The sequence below is a fragment of the Drosophila guanche genome, unplaced genomic scaffold (genome assembly GCF_900245975.1).
Source record: "Drosophila guanche unplaced genomic scaffold, DGUA_6, whole genome shotgun sequence".
Lineage (NCBI taxonomy): Eukaryota > Metazoa > Arthropoda > Insecta > Diptera > Drosophilidae > Drosophila > Drosophila guanche.
In genome coordinates, this window is record NW_022995753.1 from 3,799,121 (window position 1) to 3,816,964 (window position 17,844).

Below are 17,844 nucleotides of genomic sequence, written 5' to 3' on the forward strand. Positions count from 1 at the left end.
GCTTAAGTGGAAAGTAGGGTTTAAGTTCTAAGGAACTTTACATTACACACATTAAAGCACACACACACACACAACCGTTTCAGATTTTCAATTGCGAAGCTTTTTCGATCTGCTCTCTCCTCCCTTTTGATTTTGTTTTGCCCCAAAGGCAGCATCTGGCCGCCTGTCGCTGTTGCAATTTTTTCAAATTTGTCAACTTTTGTGGTCGGCACGCCTCTCGCTCCCCCTCAATCTGCTGGCCCTTTGTATTTCCTCCAGCTGTCCTCCAAGGACACGCATGCATATGAAATATGTCGACTTTATTTTGTTTTTACGGCACAAACAACAACAAAAATGCCAAAAAAATAATCGTACATGCCGCAAAGAATGAACTTGCTGATGCCACGTACAGCAGGGAATAATTGTGTTAAATGTTTATCGAATGATTTCATACAACTTTTAAAACTAAATTAAAGATTTCCACAGATCAGTGGAAGACAACATCGAGACAACTCCAGCATTAGCGGTAGAAAAGAATTGATTCAACTCGAGTTGCTCGAGTTCAGACTCCATTTATTTTCATTTGAAGTTTTCCTCCTACTTTGATTGCGCCCTTGTGCTGCCTCAAATCTCTTCTGCTACCCTGTAGATAGCGCTTTCACACATTCTCGCAGGCCCCTCCGCCACTCGTGTGACCGAATTCTGTTTCGGTTTCTGTTTCTGTTTCTCCTCCATTGAATGTTTGCCAACTGCTGCTGGTGTTTCTGTGACTGTTTCTGTTTCTGCTCCCCAATTGTTGGCTTTGCCCTTCAGCCCGAACACAGCATTTCATTTGTTCTCTGTCCTTGCAGCTCCCAAAAGCTGCAAATGAAATGAAACGTATATTAAACATAATTATGTCTAAATGATCCTCACAGCAGGGCAGACTGTGGGGGCAAGCCTTAACCCTTTACATGGAAAGGCAAAGGTAAAAGGCCACAGGCCACACACATGAACACAGGCGTCACGCAAGCGAGTCGGGAATGGCCCTCGATGATGATGATGATGCCCCCAAAAGGTCTCGCCACTCAATTCCGTCTAACATGCAATTACAGGCCACATCGACTAAGTGCAACACACACACACACGGGTGCACCCATTTTGGATTGGCTTTCGATATTTGAGTGCTCATGAGAATGGGCTATAATTTATTTTGAGATGCAGAAACACTTTCAGACAGAAACTTTCCATGGTTCAACCTTTGCTTTTTCGTTGCTTTTCTGTATTCAATTGATATTTTTTTAACAGATGAACTGCTCAATCCTTAACGTGTGCTTTGTTCTTTCTAGCAAAAGTTGTCGCTTGGCACCCCTACTAATGCTCACTGTATGGGTGGCATTTTCTCTTCCTTCCTTTGGGCAAGCACCAGTTTACATTCACAATACGTGCAGGGACATGCAAGTATTCACGGGATTCAGGGGACACCTCATGTGCTGGCAACTCGAGCCCATTGTTGTCCACTTGAATGCTGAATTTTCGCATGCATTTCCCACTCGTTGGAGTGCTGCGAACATTAATTTGAGGACACAACACACACATTTAACCTTAGCAAAGATTGGCTTAAGATATCAGCCGCATCCATCAGCATTTCTATGGGACTTCCTTTCGAGTCTTCGAGCTTTGTCAGCTGTTTGGAAACTTGTGATTAGCTCCTCGGGCAAAGCTGCTGCTGCTGAAGTTGCTTAATTATTTAAAGTGTCGAAAAGTGCGCTTCAAGTTGCTCTCTCCTATCCCATGTCTCTTGTAATTTCATTAGTGCTGACAACATGCTCGTTGTTCCTTTTCCTTTATACGATTATCCCGGCACCTTTCCCTTTCCATTTCCCTCTGCCCTGTCGCTGGAAAATTGAAAGTCACTTTGAGCAGCAACTCGACTCGATTCGACTTGGCTCTGTGCCTGCCTCGACTCGACTCGACTTGCTTCTGCCTCTGCCACTGAAGCGCATTGAATACTAATGCAAAGTGACAACCGCCCCCCCGTAAGTCCATCCTACCATCTACCCATCTACCATAAGGGTGAATCGCATCGCTGGTAGCATTTTTGCTGTGAAACTTCATTAAAAACCCATTGAGAGAATAGTTTGTGTGACGTGTGAAATTTTCAGATGGATTACCAACGCCCCTGCTGCCACGCCCCCCCCACTCCCCCTGTGTGGAAATGTTCGGGGACTAGAAGTGAAATGAAATATGAAATGTTTTGCCATTGCTCTAATGACCAAAGTGCGGTCGCAACGGCAGCTACGCTTAGGTAGTGGCACAGTTGGTGGACAGGTAGCCACTGCGGCTAATCACTTTTAGAGGTTTACTATGAGCAGGTACAACTGGTACACCCTTCCCCCTTTCCCTCCATTCCACACAAAGAACGAACGGAAGCAGCAGAGCCAGAAGCAGAGCCAGAACCATCAGCAGCAGCAGCAGCAGCAGCAGCAGCCAGGGATAAGTGGAACTCTGATAAGTGGAAGGCAGCTCTAATTGAAATCGTCCATCAGGGGAATTTGTGGCCACTTGGGGATTAAACTTGTAAGCTGCTCCACGGATAATTACCCAAATGGCTGCCCCCAAATGTCCTCGCCCTTGTTCACGTACTCGAGTTGGGGTCTGAGCAAATATCCACAGCTGTACGGCAGATGAGTTCCTCTTTGTGGGATTTTCTTTGGTGCAGTCAAGTTGATTTATTCCCCCAAATTTAAAGAGCATTCCAGTAGTTGCTGTCCCCCTCAGCGCTGCTGCGCAATTTCAAAAATGTTTCACTTTTGCCAGAGCCCCGCAATGGCAGGAGCTGCAACAAAACAGCAGGAGGGGCCACATGGTAGTGGCAACATGGAGTGGCAAGGTAACGACAGATCCTGAATGCTGAATGCTGAATGCTGAATGGATGCCACAGTTGCAGTTGCAAACCCGCATGCAGCTTCCTCATGCACTTCTGGATATGTTTTATTTGAAAGCAAAACTTCCACATTTGCATTTGAATTCGAATTACAATTTCTGCTGGAACATTTTCATTTTGGACATTTGAACATTTTCCTGTTGCTGTTTGTGTTTCGCATTTTTCGCTGAAAGCTGAATATTTTCTAAACCAATTTTCTCTTTTTTTTTGGTTGTAATAAATAAATAAATAATAAATAAAATTATCAATTTGCCATTAAAGATTTCCCCATAATCAAGTGTGGATTATATGTAGTCAATTAATACGTTTAATTGATGTCTGGCTATGTGTATAAAAAGTTTTGAACATCGCAGATTATCATCGCCCCCTGTGGCTGAATTGTAAACAAATATTTGGCCATCGCCATCAATCAGTGGACTGGACATGACCCCACACAGCCCACCGCTCACCGCCCATCGTCTGTTTCCCCATTAATTTCCATTTAGACAAATACGAAAAGGTGAAAGCGGTGCGGGGCGGCAGTCGTTTGTTTGTTTGAGTTATGCATATCGGGTCGAACAGGGAAAACATGCGAAATATGCTGGCCGAGACACTAGACCTCCCCTCCTCCTCTCTCTCTGTCTCAAATAAACCGAACCTCTAATTTGCATATTAAAGCAACAGGCAAAGCGGCACAGAAGATGGACAAATTGGAAGGCAAAAGTGAAAAGTTTAGCCCGTAATTATGACCATGAGGCAGGCAGTGTGCTGTGGCATGCTTTATTTACATGCTTTGAAAACAATTTGACGGCTCTGATAATCTGCGATGAGTGTGGGGACACAGCGACAGACAGACAGACAGACAGACAGACGGACAGACGTAATGGCACAGCACAGAACCAAAACAAACGAGACAATGCCAGACAAAAGAAAGCAACCAGGGCAACCGCAGGCCACTGCGGAAAACGCACAAAGGGGATGTCGAACAAAGGTCGAAGGCAAAAGCAGAAACCACACTGACGCACCACCAACACCCCTGTCATTATCAGCCTGCCCCACAACACCCAACAAATCCCCACCATGGATTGTCTCTGGTCAAAGTTTATCAAAAGTTTCCACTGCAGTCGGCCGCGTTCGAATTTCCTTTGCCTCGCCATCTGACTCTGAATCTGAGTCTGGATTCGCTGAGCGAAAGGCAAGAAGTGGAAGCCTCTCGCGTTATGCGCTCGTTACGAACAGCAGCAAAGAGCAACAGGAAGGAGGAATTTGGTAGCAGCGTGGAAAGGAGCACAGAGTTTCCTCAAAATACTTCAACGATGATCCAACTGCTGTGAGAGCATTCGCACATGTGGGAGTACTTCCCTGACCCAACAAAAGAATCTCTTGACAAACTTTTTGTGGTCGAACTATGCTCAAAGGATGTGTGGTGAGTGGGTAAAGAGGCAAAAGTGTGTGTGTGTGTGTGTGTGTGTGGCATCAATCGTGCATGATCTGTCACTGGGGCAATCATGGTAATTGGCACTTGGCCGGCAAGCAGAACGACAGAGCCTTGAAGAGCATTCGAAAATCGTAGTCCCTTCCCTCCCTTCCTTCCTTCCTTAACTTCCAAATCTCCTTTCAAATTGCGTTCGTTTCTTTTTTCGCTTTTCAAGGTTGCCCCTTTAAGTTGCCACCTCTTTGGCTGTGGCTGTGGCTTTGGCTGTGTCCCGAAATCATAAAATTAAATATTCACATTGTGGGGGCTGGGAATCGTGGAATGGGAATGGTTTGGCATCGGAGTTGGGCATGGTGCTGGGCTCCCCTTGGTCGCCCTTGGGTGGTGCTCTGCAATTGACTTAATATCCTTTGGGCAAACAATCAGGGCAGACCATGCCACAGAAACAACAAGAGGCAGCTAATAAAATGCGGCAGGAAGGCGGGAAGAATCCGCTAAAAAGGGTTACAGCTCCCTCGGTGATTGGGTGGGGGCTGGGGCGGTAGGATAGGGTTGATTAGGCTGCAGTGGGCGGACGATTTGCAACGCTTTGTTGCACGCATCCATCGCTTCTGGCTGTTTGTTTCTGCCTTTCTGAATATCTTTCCCTTAGTTTCACCCATCAAATGGTTCTTTAATGGTTTCTGTTTCTTCCTATTGTTCTCTGCTCTCAGGGCTTGCCTTTAGCTGCTTTCTGTTCTACCCGGTTTCAGCTGGAGCCTCCTCCTCTGTCATCACATTTTGTAGCTTCACTTCATTCCACTTGCTTCTGCCTGTTTACTGATACCTCAGCTGTTCTCTTGGCTCCTGTTTTGGTATTTCTTCCCTCTTCCTTGCGTACATTCCAATAATTGTTGCCATAGTCTGACTTCCGTGATTGCTTCTGCAGCTTATCCTTTCTTTCTACTGCTATTTAGTTGATCTTTAATCATCCCTTCATTGCTCCTACTTCTGCTTTTCCTTCGCGTACTCCCTGCTGTTCCTGCATCTGTTTCTCCTTCCATTTTGCTGCTTCATTTGATGCTTGCAATTATGGCGTCATTTACATTATTTCCTTCAAAATGGCCAATCCATGGGACACGACACCAGACCCCCAACCCCACCCCTGAAGCCGCTCCAGCTGCTCCTCGTGCCTTTTTTTTTTGAATGGCACTTTCATTGCTGAAGCGCCCTGCTAAGTATACTATAGAAATTCGTATGCTTTGCTTTTCTTTTCTTTTCTCAGCCATTTCCATTTCCATTCTCCTCTTCTTTTGCTCAACTTCTTTGTTTTAGTTGGAGGGGATGGCAGGATGGAGGGGCTTGTGTATTGAGTTGAATGATGGTAAATTATGAAAGGCATGCGAAAACTTACGTCTCCGCTTATTGTTGCGCATTTGCTTGGAGATAGTTGTGAAGGGGGAAAAACCAATAACAAAATTTCCACTTCAATCTTTTGGCATCCTTTTATTATGCTGGCAAGCTCATGGTAAAGTCGGAAACAGGCAAAGTGAAAGGAATAGGCAGGCGATGAGAGTTAAGCTAAATATTCTCAGCAAACTGAAAATAAACCAAACTCAAGGATGAGATGAAAAAGTGATGCCAAAGATTCGCCAGGAACTGTGCCCACTTAGGGTTGACTCCTTGATGCTGTGTGGATGGATGATATGCATTCTTTTGCTATCAAAAAGTTCCAGAAGAACGTATTTAAAGCTGTTGCCCAGCTTCCTCTTTGGGGAATCTTCTTGCGACCTTCGTTTGCGTGTCTTCCACTTCCGCTTCCACTGCGTTTGGGAATTTTCTTTTATTTTCTTTGCTTTTCTGGCGGTGTTCTTTGTTTTCGCCCGCTTTTTAATTGCCACTTACGCGCTCTGGCTTAGACCAAAGCCCCCCGTCAAAAGCACTTACCTCCTGCCCCTGCCCCTGCCCCTGCCCCGCTTCCTGCTGCAACTTTTGTTCTGCTTCTGCTTCGGCTTCGGCTTCTGCCTAATTTATATTTATTTTTTTTTGGCAATGCCTTTTTATCCCTTTGTCATTTCGGGCTGGCAGGGGTAGTCGAGGCTGCGACATAAATTAAAGTCAACTAATTGCGTATACGCCGCGTGTGCCTTAAGTGGGCTTTGGGCTCAAGGACAGCACGATCCTGAATTTCCGCTCTCCGCTCTCTCTGCCGTTAGTGTCTGTTCCGCTCTCTCTCTCTCTCTCTCCAGGCTTCGTTTTATTATCCCAAAATACTCGCGAATCCTTCTGAGGATTTGTATGGCCATGATTTAGTAGTGTGCAGCGTCATTAAAATTTAATTAAATGCCCATGGGCAATCACATAAGGAGAGCACACAGGACACAGAGTACGCAGTACACAGTACACAGTACACAGTACACAGGAAAGGACACGGGTGACACCACAGCAGCATCAGCAGCAACTGAATCATCATCATCTTCCGAGGAGAGAACATCATCAAGTGAAATGTGTGTTCGTCTTGGAGCATGTAACAATTTATAACAGGATGAACTTGTCTCCTCCTGCCGCTCACACAAACACACACACACATGGAGAAGAGAGAAGAGGAACTACGGATGCAGGCCCAAAGTGTAGCCTGTGAATTTATTCAGCCACTCCACTCAAATTTTTCTTTTTGCACGGAGAAGCTCACAAGCAGCAGCGAGTCTCGCATTCCATTGGGCAATTTCAATTTCAATTTCCATTTAAAATATAAATTAAAACAATTCAAAGTGAGCAAATAACAACGGAAAAACACTCGAGGAAAATATATTTAACATGTGGAAAATGATTGCTTCTGCCGAACACGATTCAACATGAGAAACAAATCGAATTCAAAGTAGTTGACCAATAACCAAATGTACTTGTTGGCTGGATCACTTTGCCATAAGGCTCTTGATCAGCATTTAGCACTTGCCGCGGTCCTGCATCATTTTCCAAGCCAAAACCAGGGACACGGTTGCGTAGGCTCTGCCCCACATATGTACCCTGGCAGTAAGAGGCCGAGTGGTGGAAAAAATCATCATCATAATCGTTGTCATTGTCATTGTCATCGTCATCAGCCAGGCATGATAATGATAACAATAACAAAACAAGCGCCGCGTCAATGCCTGTGCGTAGAAGGGGCAAGCGCGAAGAGGGAGTGGGTGGATGGTGTGGGCTGGAAATATATGTATCAAGATTGTTGCCATATTGCTATCATTTGCACGCAATCAGCGGCGGCGGCCTCAGCGTCAGCGTCAACGGGATGCGTAACGAGACGTGGAAGGAGGAAGAAAAAGGCAAGAAAGGGAAAGGAAAGGCGGGAAAGGCAAGGGAAAGTGCAAAAGAATCTAAGGAGGCAGCAGAGGGGCGAGCAAAAAAGAGACGACTAAAGTGGAAGCAAAATAATGTATGCATGGGGCTCGCACCTCCTCCACCCACCGCCCCCAAATAAAACCGTTTGAACAGGATGAGAGCGCGGATGACGAGGAGATTGCTCGTCATCGTCATCGTACCTCTCCCCTGTGCCGTCTCCGTCTCCGTCTCCGTTGTGCCGATGCTTCCCAAACACCAAATTGCAGATAAAGTATAAATAAATTTTAATAAATAGCATAAAAAATCAAATTTCCCATCGGAATAAAAAGAAATATGCCACAATTTTGGCACCCACCAGCTGTTCCCCACGGGTAAGTGGATAGTCGAGAGAGAGATACAATTTTATTGTGGGGTGGCCAAACACTCAGTTTAAACTGAGAGGCAAAAGAGTCTCGGTAGAGATCGGTTAAGATACCGTTGGTAATTTGATGATCGAACCCAAAGACATGCCCTAAATGCACGAACAAATCATCTACCCACGAATATATGGATTCACATTCATCCATTGACATCGACTCGTAGGATTGCTGATCATTTGGGAACAAATTGTACAAGCCGAAGAGATATGTGCACAAATTTAGGTTGCCTCCACCCACCCACCCATTCATCGTCTTGGTGTATTTTGTTTTTACATATTCGTAATTGCCTATTAGCTTAGCTTTTGTTGATTTTGCTGCGCTCTCTCGGTGCGCCGGACCAGCCTGGCACGTGACGTGCAGTGACTTTGGTTTTGGTTTTGGTTTTTGGTTTGTGGCTTCGGGCTTTGGGCTTTGGTTTCTTGTATCGATTCGACATTTGCTATCTTTGTATCCTCCCCAGCCCTTCTGTGGCGTGGCCTCTGGGCTAATGGTCAAAGTGTTTTCATCGGATCAATGATGGATAATTGTGGCAGGGCCAAGGCATTGCTTGTGTTCCAAAGGGTATCGAAAGGGGCTACATTGCTGTACCCATAGAGTGGCAGACGCTTGGCAATGTAAAGGCAAGGGATCCCCAAGATAGTTTACAGAAAAATCTTCACAGAACAGAGGCTGATGTTGAGTCCTGCTCTAGTTTGAAATCCACCAGCTGCACCTGCACCTAACTCTGGCATTTTGGTTGTCTTCCTTTACATTCGACTGTTTGGCGCTTGCTTTGGAGCTTCTGTCTATGAATTAACTTCCCAATTACTAACCACAGACTAAGTGTACTAGTACAACTATGAGTAAATATTTCAAATACTCTCTCTTTTTGACTTATTTCTTAATATTTTCATTGCACTGTTCAAGTGTTTTTCTCTGGCCTTTTCTTGTCATTGTTTTTCATACGTTTTTGGCGGGTTCGTTGAACTTGGCATCCGGCGGCTGGCCGCGTCTCGAGTCTCGACAATTATTTCATTGTGTGGCATCTCCCAGCCGCTATGTGCCACTGTCCACAGCTGGGATGGCTTGGCGTCGCATATTTGAATGACTGTATGAAGTGCAACCGTCAGCCCCGCTATGCCAATCGATTCCGAGTCCGTTTCAGTCGTTTTGCAAATTGTAAAGCAAATTGGCTGATTGAAAAGTCATGAAAAGAGAAGAGAAGAAGAGCGGACAACTTTTTGCGCTGCTGAATGGGTAACCGCAAAAGTAAAAACCAAACCAGCATAAAGTCGGACAAGGCCACATCAAAGTGCCTCCCTTGGCTGCCCTCGCCGCTACCCAAAACAGCAATTGCTAGAAAATATTCATTTTCATTTTCTCTTGATGTCTGCCTTTTGTCTGTTGTTGCATCTCAGCATCTTTTGTTGTTTGTTGGCCCGCTTCTTCGTGCCGGCTGGCCGGTTGGCGGCAACTGATTAATTGGCTCGCCTCTCATTTGTCTAACACCCATCAGCCATCCACCCATTCTGCCCCCATTCCGTTCTGACCCTGCGCCACATTCCAAGTGTCTACTTTGCTTGCGAGGCATTCACTAGGCCTTGCCTCGCCATTTGTTCAATAATTGTGATGCTCTCGATTCTGAATTCTGCGCATTTTAATTGTGCTAAAAATAGTGCAGAGCGCAGGGATCTACTCGGCATTAAGTATTAAAATCGGGTCAAAAGATGTACAAAATGTTGTTAATTGTTTGCTGTAAGTAGAGAAACCGAATGCGGAAAGCACACAACGGATACTTATATTTTTCCAATTGCCAGCAGCATTTATTTAGCGCTATTAATGTTTTTATTGCCCGCCTTGTTACACTTGTTACGTGTAATCGGTCGTCGGGTGTTTCGTGTGGCTTGAGGTAAGATTGGAAAAATCAAAAAAATGCATTAAAAATACATATCCAATTAAATAAATATAAGCCCAAAACATCAGCAAGAATTGCTGGCATCTAGATGGGGAAAAAACAACATCGTCTTATGATATTTATTTAAGATAAATCTTCCATCGCTCGTCAAATATCTGTCATCACTCTTTGCCTCACTGAAAAAGTCAGAGAAAGACCACGGCACAGTCGCTCTCGCTTTGCCTTGCTTGTGTTGTCTGCTTCGGGCTTTTCGGTTTCGCGTCTTGCAATAACAACTTAAGCTGGTCGTAAACGTTGCAACGGCTGCACGGGGAGCTTTCATGTGTAGCTGTGTGGCTGCATGCTTTGCCTGCAGCTTTGATCAGACAGAGGGCAGAAAGAGACAGACACAGCTCAAAAGCTCAAAGCACATGACTGCGTGCATAAACACGCATAGAAACGCAAAAACAATTTTGTTGCGAAAAACAGTTACAAAAGCGAATAGCCGAAATCGGTCTCGCCAAGAGACACCACAGAAGTGTTTACAGTTACTTGCGAGCTATGAAATCCTCACCTCAGCGCATGAAGTGCGTTTTGTTTTCAGTTTTGTAACTGATTACCAAATAATGCAAATAATCTTTTGATCTATTTCATTTTTATTACGAATTTTATTCAACTCTCCTGCTGGAGTGCAACTAGAACTAGGCTTACGAGCTATCACAATGTTGGCTATAAGTCTCTTGGCTGGTTACTGCCACTCAGATGCGCACAAAGCGTTCGCTGCGCTGCGAAAAGTGAAATCCGCCGTAGTATTCCTCGAGGTCGCGCAGCTCACGTTCCAGCTGCGCCTCCAGACGCGCTCGTGCTTGGGCCTGGGCCTGGGCCTGGGACCGCTGACGGCTGGTAGAGGGCCCGCGGAGCGGACTGCGCAGGCTAAGGCGTCGTCGCACCTTGAGGTCGCCCACGTAGTCGTACAGTGGCGACTGCAGCGAGGGCAGTGGCTCCTCGGGCACCAGACAGCGGCTGGGATCCGTGTGCGAAGGGAAGCCCCGCGGCGTTGTCTGGCCAGAGAGTGCCTCGCTGGTGTTGTGCTTGGACTCCTTTTGCTGCTCCTGTTCCTGCTCGAACATGCACTTCCATTGTGCGTAATGCAGATCGGCAGTGGATATGGCGCCAGAGCCAGAGCCTGAGCCGGACCCAGAGCTGGGCGTTGTCCGGCGCTTGGTCGGTGTCAGCAGGGTGCCGCAGGAGCCAAAGGATGAGCATCTGGGCATGGGTCGGAGCAGGGCACGGCGCTTTGCCATGCTCCTCTGTTTATGCTTCAGCTTCTGCTTGTTCTGGGCCGGACTCAGGTGGCGCCGCAACATGCGCAGTATGGTGGCGAGACGTGGTGGCCTCGGCACCATGCAGCAGATCCCATTAGCTGCCTGACTGGTCGTGTCCTCGGATTCCTTCTTGGAGTGTGTGCTGCCCATGTTGCTGTTGGATTGTTGATCTCTCTCTCTCTCTCTGGTAGGTTCTTCTCTCTTTGTTGGCTCGCTGGCAACTGATGGCGTTTGTCCGCTACCCCAGGCATTATATATCCTGGCGCTGGTGCCTACAGGTACCCAAAGGGATGGGATACCTGTCTGTTACGGTACCTGCCTATAGGGATTGGGTATTGGGTCGGGGGTCTTGGGTCGTGGGTCGTCTTATTGCTACCTTCATAAAAACCCCGCCTGACCATAATCCCCTCTTGTTTTTGCATAGTTTTATGAGTGGCAGCAACATTTGGCGATGCGGGGATTTGTCTCCTTTCGTCCGCGACTCCTTTTTATGGCCACGATGTTGAGGTTGCACGTGCAACCAAATGTGCAAAGCCTACCCAGGCGATGTTGTCTAATGGTCCTGTCATTTGCTGTCGCCTGCTGGAATCCTCCTCTCGACATGTACAGCGTCTGGCAATTGCCAGAGGAGACGCCAGTCCAGCTGACGTACAGGGAGGCCACTTAAGCCGTGGGGCAAGCTGTTGCCTGCTGGCTGCTGGCTTTAGGGGGAAATTGTTAATGAATTGCAGTGGCAGCCATTACGTACGAAGATCAGGGACGAGCCATGAGCCCCCATACAGACACAGAGAGTGGCATACGGAAGGATGAGGGGGTAGCTGTGGTATGGTTCTGTGAGCTGGCACTTGGACAGCCAGCAGATTGCTTGCTTTGTGTGTCAATCAGGCAGCATTGGCCGTGGCTTTTCCATGTCAGCAATGCCCTCATCAATTTTGCTCTGACTCTTTCTGTGCGTGGAATGTGCCTGCGTTGCCTAAGCGGCTAATAGGAACGAACTAGCCTCAAAAGTGCATAAGCAAAAGCCTTGCCACACACTTTCCCCTGTGCCTTGTACTCGCCATTAATTAGATTTGGTATTGCCACACCTCTGGCCATCCCATCCGTGTGGCAAGAACTTTGAATGCATTCCCTAATTGAGTTTAAATGGACACAAAACTCTCGCTCTTTAAGGACACCTACAACTAGTGGCAGACCCACTGGCTGCCCACTTTCTAAACATGTGAAAAGAGTGGCAGGAAGCGGGAGACAGGAATCAGCCAGAGGGAGGAACGTGGTCGGTGTTGTGTGGTCTGTTGTCTGTGGTCAGCTGTGTCCTCCGGCGCTGTGGTGAAAATTCATTTGCAAATTCCAGCAGGAAACCAGCAGAAAAAAAAGAAAAGAAAACTTTGATGTGCCCTGGAAATGCGAGGAGTTGCTCTGCAAACCAATTCGAGGACATGCCAATTGGAACTAAAATTGATACAAAAATATAGAAACATTTTTAACGTGGCCTTAAGTTCTCTCACGGCACTTCGGTAGGGGTAAAACAACTGCCATATGCCCCAAAATGTCGCCACATAGAGAAATAGAATGGAGGCAGTCCCTAGCAGAGCCAAAAACAAGTCCAGAGACAGAACCAGCGATGGGGTCAGAGATGTGCACAGGAAGAGGGAACAGGAAATAGGGGACCTGGGACAGGGATCATTGTCAGTGGCAGTTGCTCTGCTAACTAGAAAGGGTTCCATGAAGGTCGCGGAGGGTGGATAAAGGGAACTTCTGTACATATTTGTAGCCAGGGGAGTGACAGAAACAATTTATCGGGCCCTTGGCCAAGCACACCTCTCAGCGGACACGCCCGAAGGTATGCTTGGGGAAAATACAAACGTGTGGATGTGGCTGTGGGTGTGTGCGTGGCATCCCTGAAGAGAATGTGCCTGAACGTGCATCTAAATATTGCTACTACTTATGCACCATCCATCACACCCACTCGCTTTTAATTGAGTTTTGCTCTATGGCTTATTTGATTGCTCTGCGAAATTGCAGCCAACAGTTGGGAATCATCAGATAGCCGCTACATCCATTTGTATCTGCATCCATGATTTGTGGGCGGTGGCCTGTGGCTGGCATTTAATGCTGTTCGTGGGTCTGTGTGTGGTTTTTCTCTTTAAATATTTGATGGCAATGCATTTGTCAATGTCCCAAACCCGAATTGATTGCCATTTATATTTCACTCGTCGGGGGTTTTCAATTAAATTTAGAGCCAATATGCAGAATCCCCGCTGCTCACGCAATTCGATTCTTACCTGGCCAAAAGCGAAACAACAAAAAATGGCGTGCGATTTTTACGACCAGTCCAGCATGTTGGCATACCATAAAACGCAACCAAAACAAATAAAGGGGAAAACAAGAGAAAAGAAACGACTGGCATACAAATCAGCGTTTCTTTTTTGTGTACTCTAACCCTTTGCCCTAACCCTTTCCTAACACAAAAAAGTGCATCTGCAATCCTTTTTTCCGCCAACTATTTCCCCTATGCAAATCAAATTCCCTCGCCCACTGCTGCACATTTCAAAGGACAAAGCATTGTTCGAGTCCCTGACGGGCTGTCCCTGTCTCTTTGTGTGTGTGGGTTTAAAGGTGTCAACGAATTCCCTGGAGCCAAAGAGAGAGAGAGAGAGAGAGAGAGCTGTCTAAAATAGCTTGCATCAGAGTTGAGCTGTTTTGCTGTACCATTCGCTTTCCATACCTTCCATAGCTGCCGCTCTCCCTGATTCTCCTGTGAATTGAATGCTAATTGGTGTTTTATGGGTCCTCTCACTGATGCTGAAATTCAAGGCTCCCTTGATGCTTTGTTTAGTTCTGCCAGATAACCATCTGCACTTCTACTATCTTCAGCTTTCGTTCATGTTATTTTTAAACCCATAATCCTTTATCTGTCATCTGCCTTTTAGTTAGTCATTTTGAATCGTTTAATATCCACTTTTCTCTGTAAGCTCCTCAACTGGAGCACATAATCAATCTGTGCACGAGGAGATAACAAAGTGAATGCAAAGTCAAGTGTAAGCTAAAGTTAAGAACACTTGGGCACACATAGCTAAATATGTACCACGTACATTTGTATCCACACACTTGATTGAGGGACTGACTCACTGGTGGCTTTTTGATTTAGTTTCTGTGTAATTTAGTGGCACGAATGAAAAGCCATTTAGGGCTGACCACAAATCTCAGTCGTGTGACTGTGGGATAGGGATAAGGGCAAGGACAAAACGCATATGTGTGTGTGTGTGTGTGTGGCAGGGTTAAGGACAAATCACGCATCAATAGCAATCAATCAATTTGTGGGCAAGCAAACAAATTGACCAACAAAAAAATATTGATGGGCAAAACAAAAGAAAAAAAAACCCGAAATCGAAGCCAGAGCCAGCCACCCACAAGCGCACAGTCACTGACAAAAGTTAACAGCATCTAATGTAATTTTGACACACACAAACACACCCACACTCTGAAGGAAAGCGAGATGGTTGACTGTTTTGACAGTCTTTGGTTTACAATTGGTGCGTCTTCTGTGGCCTCGTACCCTGTAATTGATATGCCAGTTAAGGTGGAGCTTAGCTTAACATTTGAGTTCATATTAGCAGTGATTTGAATTATTCGTTTGTGACAGACCAAAGAGTGAACATAGTGAGAGTGATTTTAATTTAAGTCTGAGTCACACTCAGCAGACCATACTTTAGCTAGAAGAGGCATCTAAAATCGAAAAAAGTTTAATTTAAAGTTTTGCACGTTTCACGGATTTAGTTTGAATTTATTTTTGCTCAGATTGCTGGGCATTGCCGCAGTCGCAACGCTACCGCGTGGGTGCGTATTTCGCATGCTTCTCATAATTGCGTTTGATTAAGCGTCAAGCGAAAGAGGAAAATGTTTTTTGTTTGCTGAACTTGGTTTTCAATTTCGTTGTTGGCCGTGAAAGGGTGAGGGAAAAGGGACTGGCAATGTGGAGGGGTATGGGAAACGGCTGCCAGCTTCAATCAATGGAACTATCCATCAGCAGGGCATGGAATGCTCCCGCAGCAGTGGCCGAGGCAGCGGCAGTGGCAGCGGCAGAGGCAGCGGCAGCGGCAGTAGCTTTTGGAGCTTTTCCTGTTTGCGCCACACTCCACACATGACGAAAATCAATAAGCAAAACGAAGAGGAGCGAAAAGTAAAGGAGAGAGCCAGCAGAGCGGCAGCAGAGGAGAACAGAGTGAGAGAGCGGAGGACGGTCCCATAAATTCATCAGCGTCTCTAAATGGCTTAAGTGTGGCTTAGGGCAAACGGTACAGGGCTAACGCATAGCGCGTGGAGGAGCAGCAGCAGCTGCAGCATTAAAACCGCAAGAAGCGTCCTAATCCCGTCGCTTCGTGGATTTACAAGCTTAACCACGCCTACCACACATGCTCGCTCTCTCTCTGTCTCTCTCGCTCTCCCTCTCTAGCGCTCTCTTTCTCCCTGCGAGTCTCCCGCTTTGAGTGCCCCTTTCGCTCCATGGAATCCGTTAATCTGCGGCCATGATCCCCGGCCCAATGGCTAATCTTTAGCCAGATTTCACACCGCAAAGCACGCGACTTGCCAGATACCCTTGCCATCTAATCTGAGAGAGAAATTATTGCAGAAATCTCTCTCTGCCTCTCTCATACTCTTTTTGGCCACGCAATGCCGGGCAATCCTCAATTGTGGCAGATTGTAATTAGAGCGGATCACGGCTGCACGATTTGCCATTTCGAGGGGCTTACGGCAGTAAGCGGCGCAGGATTTATGTGCTGCTCCTTGCTGCTGCTGCTGCTGCTGCTGCTGCTCCTGTTGTTCCAGTTTCCAGGATGAGCACAAAGCATGAGCACTTGAGATGTGCCCTCGCGCCTTTTGTTTTCATTTGTACTTACTCTCAAGACGGTCTTTGTTTCTGCCCTGCCCTGCCCTGCCCTGCTTTACTCTGTTCTGCACTGCTTAGCTCCCTCTCGGGACCTCTCGGGGAAAAGTGTCGTGCCGCTCTGGAGTCAGCCAAACACTTAGGGCAGGGCTGTCAAACGGCACCAAAGTCCCTTTTCGTTGCCCCTTTGCCCTTTGCCCTGGTGGAACTGCTGTTATGAGACAGGTGCCGGTGCTTGGCTGGCTGAATTATGCATTTTGCTCGAATAGTTTGTCACTTTAAAGTTTTGTCTCCCACGGGGCTGGCATGGTGGCCGGAATAAAGGCACGAAAGACGCAAAAAGAGGCAGGCAGCGATTGGAGCATGTCAACTTGCATATTTCATGGAGGTCCGGGCCAAATGCCAGCACAGGACACTGCCAAAACCATGCCCAGAGCGGGAAGGGGTTGAGATTTAATGAGCGGAAAAGCTGTCCGGAAATGAGAGAAATCCCTTTCTCCTTGGGGTTAGCAGACAGACGGAAACACCCAATGCTCACTGTTTTTTCCATATTTTCATTATTTTCCTCCTCTTGTTCATCACTTTTCCCACGCTGGTTTTCCCCTCTTTTGGTTTTGCTCTTCTCTTGGACTTTCCTGCTCTGGCTTTATTCCTGTGCGAAGAAGTATATTAGCGTTAAAGCAAGGGAAATCGAGTAGAATCAGAGAAGGTCAGGCAGAGGAATGCGAAAAACAAAACCCCAAGGCAGAGCCAGAGCCAACAAATAGCAAAAGGGCAGCACAAGAGTTCATAAATAAACACAATAAGGAATGTGTGGGGGGATATGTTTTTCAGTTTTCTGCACTTTAATGCTTTCTTTGTTTTCTCTTTTTTGTGGTTTTTATTTGCTCTATTCCTTTTCTCACACTCTCGCTGTCAGCTTTCTCTTCCTTGTGGTCTCTGCTGTCCTTCCCTCTGGGCTGGCTCGTCCTGCTGCCTCGTTCCTCATGTGCTCTATCCCATAATTCTTTGCTTTCATGGTAAGAGGGAGGCAGCAAGAGAGAGTAAGTCGTCTTCTTGCAGCTTCTTTTATGCATCAAATCCATATAGAATAGCTCCCTACATTGCTCCTCACTTTATTTATGATGCCAAAGGGTGTAGCCTCAGGGGTAGGGACTCTGACTCTGACTCTGACTCTGACTCTCCTCTTCTGCCACTTTATTTCCCTCGACGTAACGGCACAAAGATGATTTTGATATATGTGTGTGTGTGTGTGTGTGTGTGTGTGTGTGTGTGTGTGTGTGTGTGTGTGTGTGTGTGAAGAGCGAAAATTGAACACATTAAATAACAAAACTCTTGCATTGCCTCGCACCTCAAGGGTGCGGCAGCAACTGTAACTTCTCAGCCAAACATTTTGCACCTCATTGTACCCCGCCTGCCCTGCCAGCACTCATTCCCCTTGCCACACTCAACTTTTCACTTTGCACTTTTCATTTATTGTCCCCCTGCCCTCGAATGAGAGAGAACAACTTTTGCAATAATCAAGTTCGGAAAGGAACACCTGCCTTGGGCACGACAACCGCCTCACGCCTCTGCCCTCGAATGCCCTCGATTGCTTAGTGGCGGCAATTAGGACTTGGGCGGGGGGGGGTGGGCCTAACCCCTGCCCACTCGCTGCTGCACTTTGGGTGCGCCACAAGTCGGAAATTATAGTCCAAGGGTTCACGTC

General features: G+C 46.7%; 2 protein-coding genes across 2 annotated transcripts in view; one reads left to right on the forward strand and one right to left on the reverse strand.

The window, feature by feature from the left end:
- LOC117588571 overlaps nucleotides 1–17,844 on the forward strand; it is a 32,756-nt gene that overhangs the window by 3,121 nt on the left and 11,791 nt on the right. The gene's annotated exons all lie outside the window — the stretch shown is intronic.
- On the reverse strand, nucleotides 10,685–11,421 carry LOC117588573 (protein nullo). The gene has a single exon (XM_034279969.1). It carries the CDS (start codon nucleotides 11,399–11,401, stop codon nucleotides 10,685–10,687), a length of 717 nt encoding a protein of 238 aa, XP_034135860.1. The 5' UTR covers nucleotides 11,402–11,421.

Bases quoted from the DNA above. Each gene is read 5' to 3' on its own strand.
- LOC117588573 (XM_034279969.1), bottom strand. From the start codon at position 11,401: ATGGGCAGCACACACTCCAAGAAGGAATCCGAGGACACGACCAGTCAG.